General features: G+C 60.7%; 1 protein-coding gene across 1 annotated transcript in view; it reads left to right on the forward strand.

Annotated features, from left to right (window-relative positions):
• The window catches only part of CSPG4 (chondroitin sulfate proteoglycan 4), a 31,683-nt gene extending 20,987 nt beyond the window's left edge, over window positions 1–10,696 (forward strand). The window contains 7 exon segments of the mRNA XM_030498075.1: window positions 292–771; window positions 1,174–1,350; window positions 4,834–5,032; window positions 5,224–5,358; window positions 5,521–5,675; window positions 6,450–6,633; window positions 6,993–10,696. Coding sequence (XP_030353935.1) covers window positions 292–771; window positions 1,174–1,350; window positions 4,834–5,032; window positions 5,224–5,358; window positions 5,521–5,675; window positions 6,450–6,633; window positions 6,993–8,902 — 3,240 coding nt within the window. The 3' untranslated portion in view covers window positions 8,903–10,696.
• Window positions 10,697–14,706: the final 4,010 nt, after the last annotated feature.

The following is a 14,706-nucleotide window of genomic DNA, read 5'->3' on the forward strand; positions in this document are numbered from 1 at the left end:
CCTTCTCTCGTCATTCCCCAAGCATGCATCTCTTCCCTGGCCACCAAACCAGAACAGCCACACATGGGACTCCATTTTACTCCCATCTTCCTGGAGCAAAGGACTTGTGCCCGTGTCAGGCTTTGCCATGGGGCACATGGGGGGTTCTGGCATAGCATGAGCAAGAAGGTGACTCTTGCAGCTTATCCCACAGCAAAACCTTCAGGAATTGCACAGCAGTGGGGCTGTGGAGCAGTCCAGTCTTGCAGGCACCAGCCCCACACTCACACTGTGTCTCCTCCACACTCCCAGGTTACCCATGAAGAGATCCCTCCCCAGGACATAGTCTACCTGGTGAGCAGCCCCCCAGCCTCCGGCTTCCTGGCAATGCTTCAGCACGGCCAAGACTCAAACGAGCAGCCCAGCCTGGACCGCGTCCAGTCCTTCACCCAGGAGGACATCAACAATGGCAGAGTCCTCTACCTCCACTCCAAGCCCCAGGAGGACCGTGACCAGTTTGTGGTGGACATCACAGCCAGCGGTGCGGACCCTCTGGAGAGGGTGGTGGTGAGCCTGGCAGTGCTCCCCATCGCCGTCCCCTTGGATGTCCGCAACATCACGGTGCCAGGAGGTGGCTCTGCCACCCTGTCCACAGGCATCCTCAACATCCCCAACCCCTACTACACGGCTCTGGGTGTGGAGTTCATGGTGCTCGAGCCCCCCCGGTTCGGCACCCTCCTGAACAGTGAGCGGCCTGAGGATGGTGGGCTGCACAGCTTCACCTGGAGCGAGGTATAGCACCAAGGGTGCCCCTTGCCCACCACCCTGCTTTCCCAGGGGGGTGGGAAGAGCTCAGGGTGGGCTCCAGCCCCCAGCAGCTCTGGAAGGCAGGGAAAGGCTCCTCTCACCATCCAAGATATTTGCCCTTGGGATGGAGGGGTTTGGGGTGGGGGACATGTATCATCTCCCACGGTGTGTTTAAATGTCCCTGGGGATACAGGGTGGGGATGCAGGCGCAGCACCCACACCGGGCTCCAAGCCTGATCCCCAGAGGGATCCCACTCCCTGCCTTTGTGCTGGATCCACCCTGCAGGGATGCCCCGGAGCGAGTGGTAGGGGTGCAGCTTGCTCCCTCCTCCCGGGCTGGGTGCCCTGGTCCCCTCCCTGAGGGTCACCCAGCCCCTGCCCCTGCAGGTGGAGCGGCAGCAGATCCAGTACCGGCAGCACGGCCCCGGCGCCAGGACCGACAGCTTCACCCTCCTGGCCAACGCCTCCGAGGTGGACCGGCAGAGCCAGCCCAGGACCATCTTCATCACCATCCTGCCCCGCGGCTCCAAAGGGCCCCGGCTCAGGGTCAACGCCGGCCTGCAGGTAAGATGCCACGGGGATGGGCGGGCAGCCACCCCAAGGGCTTCAGCGCCAGGACACCGCGGGGGCCGGGGGGGGTCAGCCCTCATGGGGACCCCACGGGACCCACTCCAAGCCGGGTCACGCACCTCTGGCAATTGGGGCACAGCAGAGCCGGGGCGCGGATCAGAGGCGGGCGATGGGCTCCGAGGGATGGGAGGGTTTCCCGGCGCGGCGAGGCGCTGGAGGCGGCAGAGACCGGCTGCGCTGGCCCCGCTCCTTCCGCCCCGTCGATGCTGCAACCGCCCGCAAGATGGGAGCATCGCCCCGCAGCAGCGCTGCGGCCCCGCAGCGACGTGCCACGGCGGCAGGCGGCGGCCCCTCGCCGCCCCGTCTAGGAGCAGCCTGCCCCAGGGTCTGCTCCATCAGCAGAGTGGAAACGCTTCATTGTTTAGGCACCTTTCACTCCTCTCCTGATGCCCATCTCGATGAAGTCAGAAGCAAATAGGTCTCACCTGCTTCTGGAGTCCCCCCCCTTCTGATTCAGACACCTCCTGCCCCGTTCAGGATCACTAGTTGCAAATTGCACCAAAGTTAGTAGAAAACAGGAGTGCCAGCCTAGCAGCCACTCCCCAGGCTATCCTCACCTATCCCAAGACGTCCCAAACTGAGAGGAGGGAAAGCAGCTCCTTCCATCAGGATCATCATGCCCAGATCCTTGCAGAGACTTTGGGAAGGTGTCTGGAAGCCTGGGCTCTGGAGAATATCATAGAAACATAGAACTGTTTAGGTTGGAAAAGACCTTTAAGCTCATCAAGTTCAACCATTGCCCAGCACTGCCAAGGCCACCACTAACCCATGGCACTGACGGCCTCGGCTACACGGTGTGTGAACACTTGCAGGGATGGTGACTCCAGCACTGCCCTGGGCAGCCTGTTCCAATGCTTGAGCACCCTCTGGGGAAGGAATTGTTCCTCATCTCCATCTAAACCTCCGCTGGTGCAGCTTGAAGCCATTTCCTCTTGTCCTGTCCCTTGTTCCTTGGGAGAAGAGACCGACCCCACCTCACTACAACCTCCTGTCTGGTAGTTGTAGAGATGCTCCAAAGGAAGGGGACAGGCACCACCCAGGCAGGGAAAGGGGCCAGGGCTGCCAGCAAAGTTTGGGATACCCCATCCACAGCCAGCCCCAGCTCTGGGCCTGCCTCAGTTACAACCCCAGCCCAGGAAGCTCACCCCCTTCCCAGCAAATCCCTTTTATAGTGCAGTGAGTGCTTCAGGATCTGCCCCAGCTGTGCCCAAATCCCGCACTCCCATAGAGACAGGTTAACCCCTTGGCTGCTGAGTCCATGGCAGCCCCGTCCCTGCTCCAGAGGGCACAAAGCCCCTCTGCTGGCTCCCTGGCTCTGGCACAGGGGGTTTGAGGCGGGGGAAGCAGACAGAGCAGCTCTGGTCCCCATGCCATCCATTAGACACAGAGCTGGCCCTGTCCGAGAGAAGGAGGAGGAGGCTCCTTCCCTGCCTTATTTTTAGCCAGCCCATTATTAGCCCGGTGATTGCAAGGCACTCAGCGAAGCATGTCCTTCCCTCCCAGCCACCATGCTAAAAACAGAGTGAAAAGAAAGAAAAAGCTCCCAGAATAAACTCCGAGTTTATTCCATGTGCTTTTCCATCAGGATCCCCCCTCGGCTGCCCGCAGGAGGGGCTCTGGAGCTGGGGAAAGCTCCCTGCTCCCAGTGGAGCAATGCTAAAGCAACCCAGGGCTCAGGAGGGGCCCGGCCCTGCTGTGTTTGTGCTGTGGCGAGAGATGACTTCAGCGTTTAAAGGTCAGGCCGGGTCTAGCAGAGGGATTGCACAAAGCTTTCCTCTGCTGCCTGCGCCGGCCAGCGCAGGGATGAAGGGTCCATGCAGGGATGAGGAGACAACAGGCAGGGCTCAGACCCCGAAGTGAGCCCCTTGGAAAGGACCAGGCAGCTCGGCCTCAAGCAGCTTCTTGGGTTGCAGGAGAAAGGGTGGCAGGGTGCCACTAAGAGAGAGGTTTCCAGTGCTGCACCAACGCACACGGGCACGCTCCGGGCACTGCTCCGCTGCCTCTCCCAGCGTGCAGAGGCGACACAGAGGCTGAGCAAATATAATAGAAGCAGGAACCAGGCAGAAGGCTTTAGTAATTCAGAGAGGACAGGGAGCATGGCAAGGTGGCTCAGCCCCGGCGGCACGGGCTCTGAGCCACCGTGTCCCAGTGAGCAGTGATGCCTGGTGCTGCCAGTCTCCCCTGCCTGCAATTGCCTCTCCAGGCTTTGACCACAGGGAGTTTTCCTTGGCACCGAGCCCTGGCTGTGTTAGCAGTTCCAATGGGCACTGAAGTGACCCGGCTGTGGAGAAGGAGCAGCCTGAAAACCTGGGTGCACACACAGCACAGCAGCAGCTCCCATCGCTGCATGTGTCTGGCAGCACTTCCCCCACCCCATCCCTCCAAAGCTGTGTTTTCCAGCCTGCCTCCCGCCATCCCGCAGGGACTTCCAAGGGATTTCATTTCACTGCCGGCACCCACACCCACTCAAGCAATGCTTTGGGTTAGGCCAGCTGAAAACAGCAGAGAAGAGCTCATTGGAGCCAGCGGAGCAGCAGAGCCAGCACCGGGGTGTTGTCCTGTGGGCTTGCGGGATGTGGGCCAGGCGCGCGGTGCTGCGGGATGCAGCACATCCTGCCCCTCCGCCCTGCATGAGCTGCGGGGAGGTTCAGTCCGTGCAGCCCATGATTTCGGGGCATCCTGAGAGTGAAAGGCAGCTCTGGGGTGTGCCGAGATATGGCAAAGGATTAGGAGCAGCGAAAACTCTGCCTCCAGCTGGAGATGGGAAATGCTGGGGCTTTGGGGTGGTGGCATCCCCAGGGCCAGGGAGAAGAGGCCCTGGGAAGCTTCACAGTGGCCCTGAGCTCGGCCGCATACTTGTCATTCCTGGAGGGTTTGCTGGGGCGGCTGGTGGCCTCGCTGCAGCCTTGGGAGTGCGCAGTGGGATGGGTGCTTTCCTGGGAGCATGAGCTGGGAGAAACGTTCAGACTGGGAGGGATGGGGCTATGGTTATCACATACACAGCAGCAGCTCAGGGAGTGAGTTGAGGGCTCAGGGTCCCCACTAGAAGCCCTTTCCCTGCAGAGCAACGGGGAGTGATGTGTCAAAGGCACAGCACCGTGCCTTCTTCCATTCCCAATGCTTGGGGAAACTGAGGCACGGAGGAGCGAGCCCTCCCCCTTGCCCTCCTGCACATACCATGCAGACACATGGACCGTGGTGGCAGACCCAGCAGCAGTGCAGGGTGACACAGGGCTGGGCAGAGGCCAGAGGATGGAGGCATCCCCCAGCACACAGACAAGGCATCCCAGTGGGCTGGGATGTGCTGAGGCACCCAGTGAAGCGCTCTGAGCTGGGATGGGGTCCGGAGCCGGTTGGGGAAGAGGGGAGCAGTGCTGGGGGCACCCCAGGGAGGTTACAGCCTCTCCCTATCCCCAGCTGCGGGAAGGTGCCACGGCTGCCATCAGCCCCCATGTCCTGAGCGCTGAGGATGAGGACTCCCCGCCGGAGGAGGTGACCTACTCCATCCAGCCCCCGGCCAACGGGAAGGTGGTGCTGAGGTCGGCGCCCGGTGCTGAGGTCCGGCGCTTCACCCAGGCTCAGATAAACAACGGCCTCATCCTCTTCATGCACCAAGGTAGGACACGGCTGAGGTGCCCCGGCCCCCCTGCATCACCCCCAGCCTGAGGGAGGTGGTGACAGCACTGGAGGGGAGCACTGTGCCACCAAGGTGGATGCTACTCAGCACCCTGGTCCAAGCCATGCCAGGTTAATGGGGGGCTGCAGCCCGCTCTGCCCCAATAAATGCCCAGTGAATGCTTTCTGCAGGGCAACTGGATGGGGGCTTCGCCTTCGACGTGTGGGATGGTGAGAACCTGTCTCCTGGGCACTTCTTCCTCATCAGGGCCCAGAGAGAGCCCATCATCAGCCTGGCCAAGAAGCAGAGCCTCACCGTGTGCCCAGGTGGGTACAGGAATGTTCCTCATCCTCCCAGTTGGATGGCAGACAGACCCTTGGACCCTTGCACCAGTCCCTGCCTGGGCACTGTGAGGAGATGCCCGCAGCAGAGGCTGCAGGCAGGCGGCAAGGCAGTGGGTTTAAGTCCATCCTGGACATGTTTTCCAGGTGCCCTGCAGCCCATCACAAGCCAGAACCTGCAGGCAGTGAGCAACAGCCCCGCCAGCTCCACCGCTCTGTATTACAGCATCGAGCAGGCCCCGCGCCTGGGCAGGCTCAGCACTGCACAGGGGGAGGAAATCAGGAACTTCACCCAAGCCCAGGTGAGCTTTCGCTGTCCCCAGCATCCCAAGGAACAGCCCTGCATCACCCCACGGGTCCCAGCCCGGCCCATTGCCACCACGGGCACCTGATCCCTGGAGGAGGCAGAGCCAGGCTGCAGCCACGCCACAGCTTTCCCAGCTCTGCCAAGGGCTGCTAAGAGGGATTAAGAGCTGCCGCCCCAGCTCCAGCTTTACCACGGCCACCAGCCTTGGATTTAGTGCTGGGAGAGGCTCAGGGAGTTATAATCCCCTTTTCTTAGCTCCCTCCCTGCTGCAGACCAGCCATGCTGGCTGCTGCCTCAGGCGAGAGCCAAGCGCAATGCTTTCACCCCTGCTCTGAGCTTTGTCCCACAGGGACAGGCTTTTGCAGAGCACGGCAAAGGGCTTATTTCTAAACCATCGCTCAGAAGCACGCAGGTTTGCCCACCCTGGTGCTGTGCTCACCCTTGGAGGAAGCCTGACCCTTCTGCTGAGCCTGTTTCCTCAGCTGGCAGAGAGGCACAGTGAGGTCTTGATGGTGGCATCCATACCATGGCTGGTGATGATCCATTTCTTACTTAACTAGTGCTCGGGTGCTCCTTCCTGGAGCCAAGATAAGAGCCCAGGATGCACACATTGGCTCTGGCACAGCATCACCAGCTCCCCAACCCTCAGTGCTATAGTGCCCATCACACCAGAGGGGAAAGAAATGCACCGTTTTCCACATGGCATCACCCACTGTGGGTCTTTATTTTGTCCTTCAGCAGAGCTCATGGAGGTTTTCTTTATTTCTAGGTGGACAGCAGGTTGATTTTCTACCAGCACGAGATGCCAGAGAAGCCCTTCTGGCTGGCTCAGGATGCCATCCGCTTCCGTGTGGTGGCTCCCACAACCATCTCTGATTCCTTCATCCTCCTCGTGCTGATCTCCTTCGAGGCAAAGTGTCCCCAGCGCTCAACCCAGCTGTGGAGAAACGAAGGTAAAGAAGGAAAGGAGAAGCTAGGGGCAAACGAGCTCTCCTGAAGCTGGGATTGTGCAAACTTCAGGAGAGCTTGTTTGTATGAAGATACTTCTGTGCCTTTTCCCATGGCCAACCAAGCATGAGCTTAGCATCAACCAACATCTAAACCTGCATCCATCCTTTAACTGGCTCTCTGCGCAACTCCTCCCTACATCATCTCTCCAAACTATGTCCCAGTGATTCTCATGCCTCTCCACTTCTTTGCAATCCTCCTTTATCTGCTCTGACTTGCCGTCCTCTGGCTCTGCTCTCTCCTCCAGCAGATCCTGGCTCTTCCCAGGGCTCACAGACCTTTGGGTTTTCCCTTTTCTCCCCAGGTCTCCAGCTCGGAAGGGCTCAGAGGGCTGAGATTGGCACCTCAGTCTTGGATGCCTCCAACCTCCTGAGCCAAATCCTGGTCCCGGAGAGAGCTGCACACGATGTGGTCTTCCTGGTGACGGGGCTACCGACTCATGGGCAGCTCTTGGTGGCCGGTGTGCCCCTGGAGCGGTCGCAGCCATTCTTCCTGCAGTCAGACCTGGCTGCAGGGCGCCTGGCGTATGCCCATGCTGGGGACAGCATCTCTGAAGACCATTTCAGATTCAAGGCTTGGCTCCGGCCCCGGGCGCAGCAGTCCCTCCGTCCCCCCCAGGAAGGGGTGGTCATCTCTGAAGCTTTCAAGATAACAGTGACCAGCAGCAGCAGCAGCAAGCCACTGCAAGTGGTGAAGCAGCAAGAAGTGCTGAGGGTCCCCCCAGGCTCCGTGGTGACCCTGTCCCGGGAGTACCTGGATGTGGCAGAGCCATTGGGGTCCCCCGAGGAGATGGTGTACAGCATCCTCCAGAGACCTCCTGCTGGCCACGTGGCCAACACACACAACCCACAGGAGCCCATCGACCGCTTCACCCAAGCGGATGTTAACGCCGGCCACGTGGTGTTTGTGGCCAGCGGGAGCCATGCCCCGGGGTCCTTAGCCCTGAGCCTCTCCGACGGCCACCACCCGCCCATCCTGACCTCACTGGAGATCGAGGTGCTGCCTGCGGGGAGCACTGCTGCCAGCCCCGTGCTGCTGGAGGTGCCCCAGGACCTGAACAGGGCCCCCGTGTCCCACCATCACCTCCTGGGAGCCGCAGGGCTGGGGGCAGGCAATGCCCTGTACAGGATCACCAGGGACCCAAGGTTTGGCCAAGTGCAGGTCAACCGAAAGCCGTCACGGGGCTTCTCACAGAAGCAGCTGGACCGCGGAGAGGTGACGTTCACCTTCATCAACCTCAGCTCTCCCGAGGATGGCTTCCAGTTCCTCGCCATGTCCCGGGCAGCAAACAGGACCGGGGTGGTGAATGTGACCGTCCGTGCCTTGGTGAAGGCTCGGCCAGGCAGCCTGTGGCCCAGGGGCACCACAGCCCTCCTGGACACCAATGTCCTGGATGCCAGCGAGCTGGCCAACCGCACCAAGAGCATCCCCGTATTCAAGGTCCGCAGGGCGCCCCGTGCCAGCCGCCTGGTGAGGGTCTCCAGGGACCCAGGACAACCCACCACCCCCATTGAGACCTTCAGCCAGAGCGAGCTGGAGCAAGGGCTGGTGGGGCTGGAGCTGCTGGATGCTGGGGAGACCGACCAGCCCCTGCAGAGTGACAGCTTCGTGTTTGAGCTGGTGGCTGCCGGCGTGCCACCCGCACTGGCATCCCTGGGGTACAGCATTGAGCCCTACAATGCCTCAAAGGCCTATGGTGTCACCCTGCTCATGGCCCCCCTGGCACCCTCGCCCCCCATGTCCCAGCCCCAGGGCACAGCACGGAGCAGCCCCAATGCCAGCGAGCTGGGCATGCCCCCCACTGTCTGGCTGGGCCCTGGTGCCACCACCAGCCCCAGCCCCGTGGAGGGGGGCACCTTCCTCAGCTTCATCGAGGCCAACATGTTCAGCATCATCATCCCCATCTGCCTCATCTTCCTCCTGCTGGCCCTCATCCTGCCCCTGCTCTTCTACCTGCACAAGCGCAACAAGACGGGGAAGCACCACGTCCAGGGCACCCCCTCCTCCAAGGCCAAGAACGGGGCCGTGCCGGACCAGGAGACCTTCCGGAGGACGGACCCCAACCAAGGCATCCCCCTAACGACTGTCAATGCCCTGGAGGGCAAGGGCACGGGTCCCCCACCCCAGGGCACGGGGGCACCACCGGACCCCGAGCTCCTCCAGTACTGCCGGACTTCCAACCCCCCCTTGAAAAACAACCAGTACTGGGTGTGAAGGGCTCGGGAATGGGGCACGAGACCTCCTGGGGGTCCAGACCCTCCCAGAGCAGCGCCACCACCTCCTCCCGGCTCTCCTCCTCCTCCCTGGGAGCTGGCATCCCACGGATGCAGGAGGGCCCTGGGGATACGGGGGCTGCCCACCCGGGGGCCCCAAATCTGCGGGTGGCTTTGGGCAGGGGAGGGGGGCTCTGCATAAGCAAGAGAGGACAGGCAAAATGCCTGAGCATCCCTGGGGAACGCTGACTTTGGGTGCTTATTGGGGCTACCCCACAGTACTGGAGCACCGGTCCCCACCAAGCCACCCAGGCGGGTCCCAGTGGTGGCTCCTCCATGGGCAGCTCTTGACGTGAGAGGGAGGATGAGGAGCATCTGGCGCTGAGTCAGGCTGGGGATGGAGCTGCCCAAATCCCCCAGGGCTAGGCGGGCTGACACTGGAACGGAGGCTTGGAAAGAACTCTGTGGCCAATGCCAGGGGAATTTAGGAATCCCCACCCACTTGGAAAGAAAAACCCTGCCTCGCTCTTCCTCTGCGTGCCTGCCCTATGCTTCATACAGCAGCTTGCACCGGGCCCGAGGGGGTTGCACAACAGGGAGGGATGGCAGGAGCTCACCTGGGCAGTGTGACACCGGAGAGGAGAGCAGGGAACCGGAGCCAGCACGGTTTTCCACTGTCTCCTCCAGCGCAACAGAAGTAAACAGCATAAGCTGCCTTTGCCGAGGTGCATCATGCTTTTCGTAAGCTGTAAAGTCCGTTGCCAGGCCTGTTCTAAGCCCAGCGAGCTGCCGAGTGACATTTGGAGGTAATGGACCAAGTTCTAGGCTCTTACTCAACTTTTCCCCAGCCCGGAGTCCTCAAAGCTTCAATAAGAATTGAGGGAGAGCAGAGGGAAAAACTGAGCGCTGAGCCCAGGATGGGACCCAACAATAACACCCTGCACTGCTGCAGCTGGGAAGCTCATCACAGGGCACAGCCCGCTCTCACAACACGGATGGGAAGCTGAAGTGAGCCCCCGGGGACCACGGGGGATGTTTTACATTTGCACCCTCTTATCCAGGGTGAAAACCCATCCCACGATCCCTCCCCATACCAGCAGCCCCACTCCCAGGCTGCGGCAGAGCCAGGATGCTTGCTTGGAGCACACCAGCAGCTTTCCTGGCTGTGTTTATGGTGCCAGATGCTTGCTGAGAAGGCAACACATCCCACTGGGCACCCATAGGGTGCAGACAGGCACCCCCATGTCCCCCAGTCCCGACCTGTCCCACGGCACCGCACCTCCAACCCCTCCTGGCCCAAGGCAGCCCATGCTGATGGGTGCCAAGCCTGAGCACTGCTCCCTCCTTCCCTGCTTCCCACCTCTAAACCCTCCTCCTACCCCATCTGAAGGGGGAAATAATGGTGTTTCCTTCTGCTCAGAGGCAAATCACATCCTCTCCCCTCTGTAAAATGGGGACAGAATGGGGCTGACCACACCACAACTGGGAGATTGCCGGGATAGTGCTGCTCCCACAAAGTTGGGACCACCTCTGCAGAGCAGAGGGAATGCCGTTGCCTGCCTCCCTCTTTGGGATCACAGCTCTGTGCTTTCCCCATCACATTCAAACAAGCACCTTTATTACCTTTGCTAAGTGCGTGCCCCGCAGTGAGGGATGGAGGTTTGCAGGGAAGCTGGTGGCATCCACCGAGGGCCCCCTTGGAAGCATCCGCCGGGTTTTCCTTCCCAATGATTTTCTCCTCGCACCCAGGGATTAAATAAAAGGAACGCGGCCTATTTTGTGAGGAGCATTGAAAGCGAAGCAGGTTATTTTGAAGGCTTGTGGTTGGATTTCCACTGCTGGGAAACATCCACTTCCTGAGGTCAGGGGAGGACAGGCAGTAACGTGGAAAACCCCAGCGCAGATCCCGGCTCTCCAGGGTTTAAACCCAGAGCAAAGCTGGTGACTCCGCTTGGGTTAACTGGGGTTTGGATGGGGCAGGATCATCACCACACACCCATGGAAGGGGTGAGGGTCTCGGTTTGCTCCTGGCTATGGAGCAGACAAACCACAGCCCAAACAAGCTTCAGAGTTTCCTGGCCAGGCCCTTTGGCTTCCCCACACTGCAAACCAGCACAGCACCAAAGCTGCCTGCTCACACAGAGCCGCAGCCCATCCTCACCCATCTCCTCACCCCAGTTTAGGCCAGAACCACTCCGATCCGGGAGGTTTTGGGGGTGACATAAGCTGGGCTGCACCCTTTGGTGCCAAGCTGGTTATGAAGCTTGCAGAGGTCTAGGGGGGATCACAGCCTGGTTTGGGTTGAAGGGACCTTAAAGCTCACCCAATTCCAACCTCTGCCACAGGCAGGGACACCTTCCACTAGAGCAGGTTGCTCCAAGCCCCTGTGTCCAACCTGGCCTTGAACACTGCCAGGAATGGGGCAGCCACAGCTTCTCTGGGCACCCTGTGCCAGCGCCTCAGCACCCTCACAGGGAAGAGCTTCTGCCTAAGAGCTCATCTCAGTCTCCCCTCTGGCAGGTTAAAGCCATTCCCCTTGGCCTGTCCCTCCAGGCCCTTGTCCAAAGCCCCTCTCCAAGCCCCTTTAGGCACTGGAGCTGCTCTAAGGTCTCCCCTTCAGGAGCCTTCTCTTCTCCAGGCTGCCCCAGCCCAGCTCTCTCAGCCTGGCTCCAGGGCAGAGCTGCTCCAGCCCTCGCAGCAGCTCCGGGGCCTCCTCCCCACCTCCTTTGCCTTCCACCCATTGCTGTGCCCAGCCTGCGAGTGCAGAGAAACGCAGGGCTGGGGTGGAGTGGGGACATCAGGCATGGGAACACCAGGAAGGGCAGAAGAGGGGTCATCAAGACCCTTACACATCTACATACAGCTTCCGAAGACACTGGGTCAGGGAGTAAGAGGCAGACCAAGGGGAGAGCCAGCCCACAGCCGAGGGAGAGCAGGGGGTGGCAGAAAGCAGGGCAGGAGCCAGAAGACACCCAGATACAGAGACAAAGGACAGAACGGGCTGCGGTGACTCACAGAGGTGTGACAGGACAGACATGACAAACCATACCTGCCACCACCTCCTCAAGGGTAGGAGGAGGCGTGTCAATAGCAAGGACATCACCAAGTAGAGAAGCCAGGAGGAGGGAGGAGGACATGATAGCTGGTGTCCCTTGTCCTCTGTGCCACCTCCAGGCACCCCACGGTGCCTGCCTGGGTCAAAGCACCTCAGTGCCTGACCACTGGTTACCTGGGCTGTCACACAGGGGCTCACGAGTGGCAGAAGCCAATGAGTGTCACTTCTGTTTTGTTCTGGATTAAGAACCCACTTTCTATAAGCCCTAGATCCAGGGATTTCTAGGTCAGGATTTGTTGGGAAATCCAAGTGCAAGGCAAAGCTTCCCCAGGCCACAGAGCTGTCTTGGGAAGAGAGAAGTGGACCATAACCCCATGGCCATCTCCAAGCCACCACCTCTCCTGGGTTAATAACGATGCCAGCATTGTGGAGGGGACTTTGTCACAGCTCTGGTGACACCAGCCAGTTTCCAGGCACCTATTCAAATGCAAACAATAGGCCAAACAGGTTTCTTTGAGCAGCCACCCAGGGCAGAAGGGATCATGTTGCTTTGAAACCCTCCCCACAAGCTTTAGCCGAGCAAACACAGGGGTTCAGCAAAGGAGGGATTTTATTCCCAGCACATCCAAACGCTGCACAAGAGACTGGGATCCATGTAAGCAGCATGTCCCCAGCCTCCAAAGTCCTCCCCACCACAGGCTGCAGGACAACATTGTCCACACTGCTCTTGGGGACAGAGACACAGCAAGCACATGAACCCCCAGCTCAGGCAAGCAGCCTACCTCTGTTTTGGGGAGGCAGAACATGGTCCAGGGGCTCCTGCCTCCCTTTCCCCATCCCCAAAACTTCCATGGCAGCTCACACCAGCCCCAGGAGTCGCTCTGGATTCCACTGGGAGCCAGGAAGAGCAATGCTGGGGTCCCTGATCACAGGCGGTGAAAAGGGGTCTCCAGGAGGACACCCAAAGCGGGTGAAGGACCTGAGCGGGGTGGCCACGTCCTCCTGGGAGCCAGACCTGCAGTGTGTGACAGGGCTCAGCACCTCAACCCGAGCCTCCCTCCCTGTGTGCCTGGCGCGGGCAGGCCATGCCCACAGCCTGCAGAACAGGCTCAGCCTGGCAGCGAGCCCAGCAGGACGGGACAGAGCCTGGGGTAAGGAGCAGGCTGCAGGCACGTCGCCCTCACAGCGCTGTCCCCAGCAGCCCTCAGCACCTCGCCAGCCTGAGACAGAGCACATGAGCTTAACCCACAGGGCCAGAGGAGCTCCTCGTGTGCTGGCAAGTAGAGGAAAGGATGGAGAGGTGAGGACCCGGGCATCAGGAAGCTTGCATCCCCCATGCAGCTGCTGCCTGCCATGGCTCTGCAGCCCGGCTGCTGATTTAATGTAAGACAGATTGAGCCTAAAATCCACTTCCACACCCAGCAACTCCAGACAGACAGACAGTGACGGAGGGACAACCGCATCCAGAGCCTGGGCTCTCCACCCCTCCTGCAAGACCAACACACCCAGAGATGCAGCTCCCCAGCAGCACAGGACCTACCTTCCCTGGGCTCAGAGGGACATTATCCATCCTGGCACAGAGAACTGGGACAGGGTCTGCCCCGAGCATCGCCCCAGCTCCGGCTGAGGGGAACCAGCCCTTTGCAGAGCACCAGGGCTGCAGCGTTCAGCAGCAGAGGAATGAGGAGAGCTGGCAAGCCCCAGCTGCAGCTAAAGGTGGTTCCCAGCTCATTCCCCTCGCACAGGCACTGCTGATCCCCCCATAACTGCCCAACGCTGGGAGCAGGAGGAGCATTTCCATCGCAGCCAAGGGAAGCGGTTGGGGCAGCAGCCCAGGCAGGGTCACGCTTCGGAAACACATGAGAAGCGCAGCAATTAGCAGATCTGAGCTGCCAAGTCAGAGCTGTCTCGCTCTGCCCCGTGCCATTGCCCTCCCTTCACGCTGCCTGGGATTGCTCCTCCATGCAGGCACAGCTCATCACCTCCCAGCGTGCTGGGAATGCGCCCGGATGGGACCTTGGAACTGTTTGGGCAGTGAAATCCCTCCCCACGGCTGCACGTGCAGCCCTGGAGCTGCTGCCAGTGCCGAGGAGCTGATGTGCCTCTGATCCCCATTGGCAGCCGACGTGCTTGCTGACGTGTGCCAGCAGTGCAACGTGCCCGGCAGGCCTGATCCTGCCCGGCCATCCCACTGGGAGCTGCATCCCTTTGCCATGGGGAGGAGCCAGGTCAGGCCACTGCGCTGCTTCGGTGTCTGGGCCCCAGTTATTGAGCACTTGGGGCTGGTGGCACTCAGCACATCCCCAGCGTCCCCAGCTGCTTCTGCACCCGAGAGGGGGCTTTCCTTCCATGGTGGGGACAGCCCCAAAGGGAAGAAGCAAGATAAAGCTCCTGGGAGCCACGCATGAGCCACTGCCACCTCCCCACCCGCTGTCCTGCCTCGGCCTTGGCTTTCCCACGCAGGAGCAGCCTTGGGAAGCGGGAGGAGGAAGCGGACCTGCCCCGTGTTCCCAGTGCTTCCTCTCAGCCCTGCGTGCCCCGGGGCTTTGTGCCTTGCCGCAGCCCTGCAGGGGAGTGGGAAACAGGCTGTGTCCTGGATAAGGGCAGCACAGGGGGCACTGTGTGCAGCCCCAGACCCTTCCCTACCACCACCCTGCACCCCAGGGTGCCCACCCAGCAGCAGGAGCACCAGGGCAGCCACTGGGATGCTCGGAGCTGGTTCTATCCTCCAAACCTTGGTGCTTTTGCAG

This window comes from Strigops habroptila, chromosome 9, assembly GCF_004027225.2.
Source record: "Strigops habroptila isolate Jane chromosome 9, bStrHab1.2.pri, whole genome shotgun sequence".
Lineage (NCBI taxonomy): Eukaryota > Metazoa > Chordata > Aves > Psittaciformes > Psittacidae > Strigops > Strigops habroptila.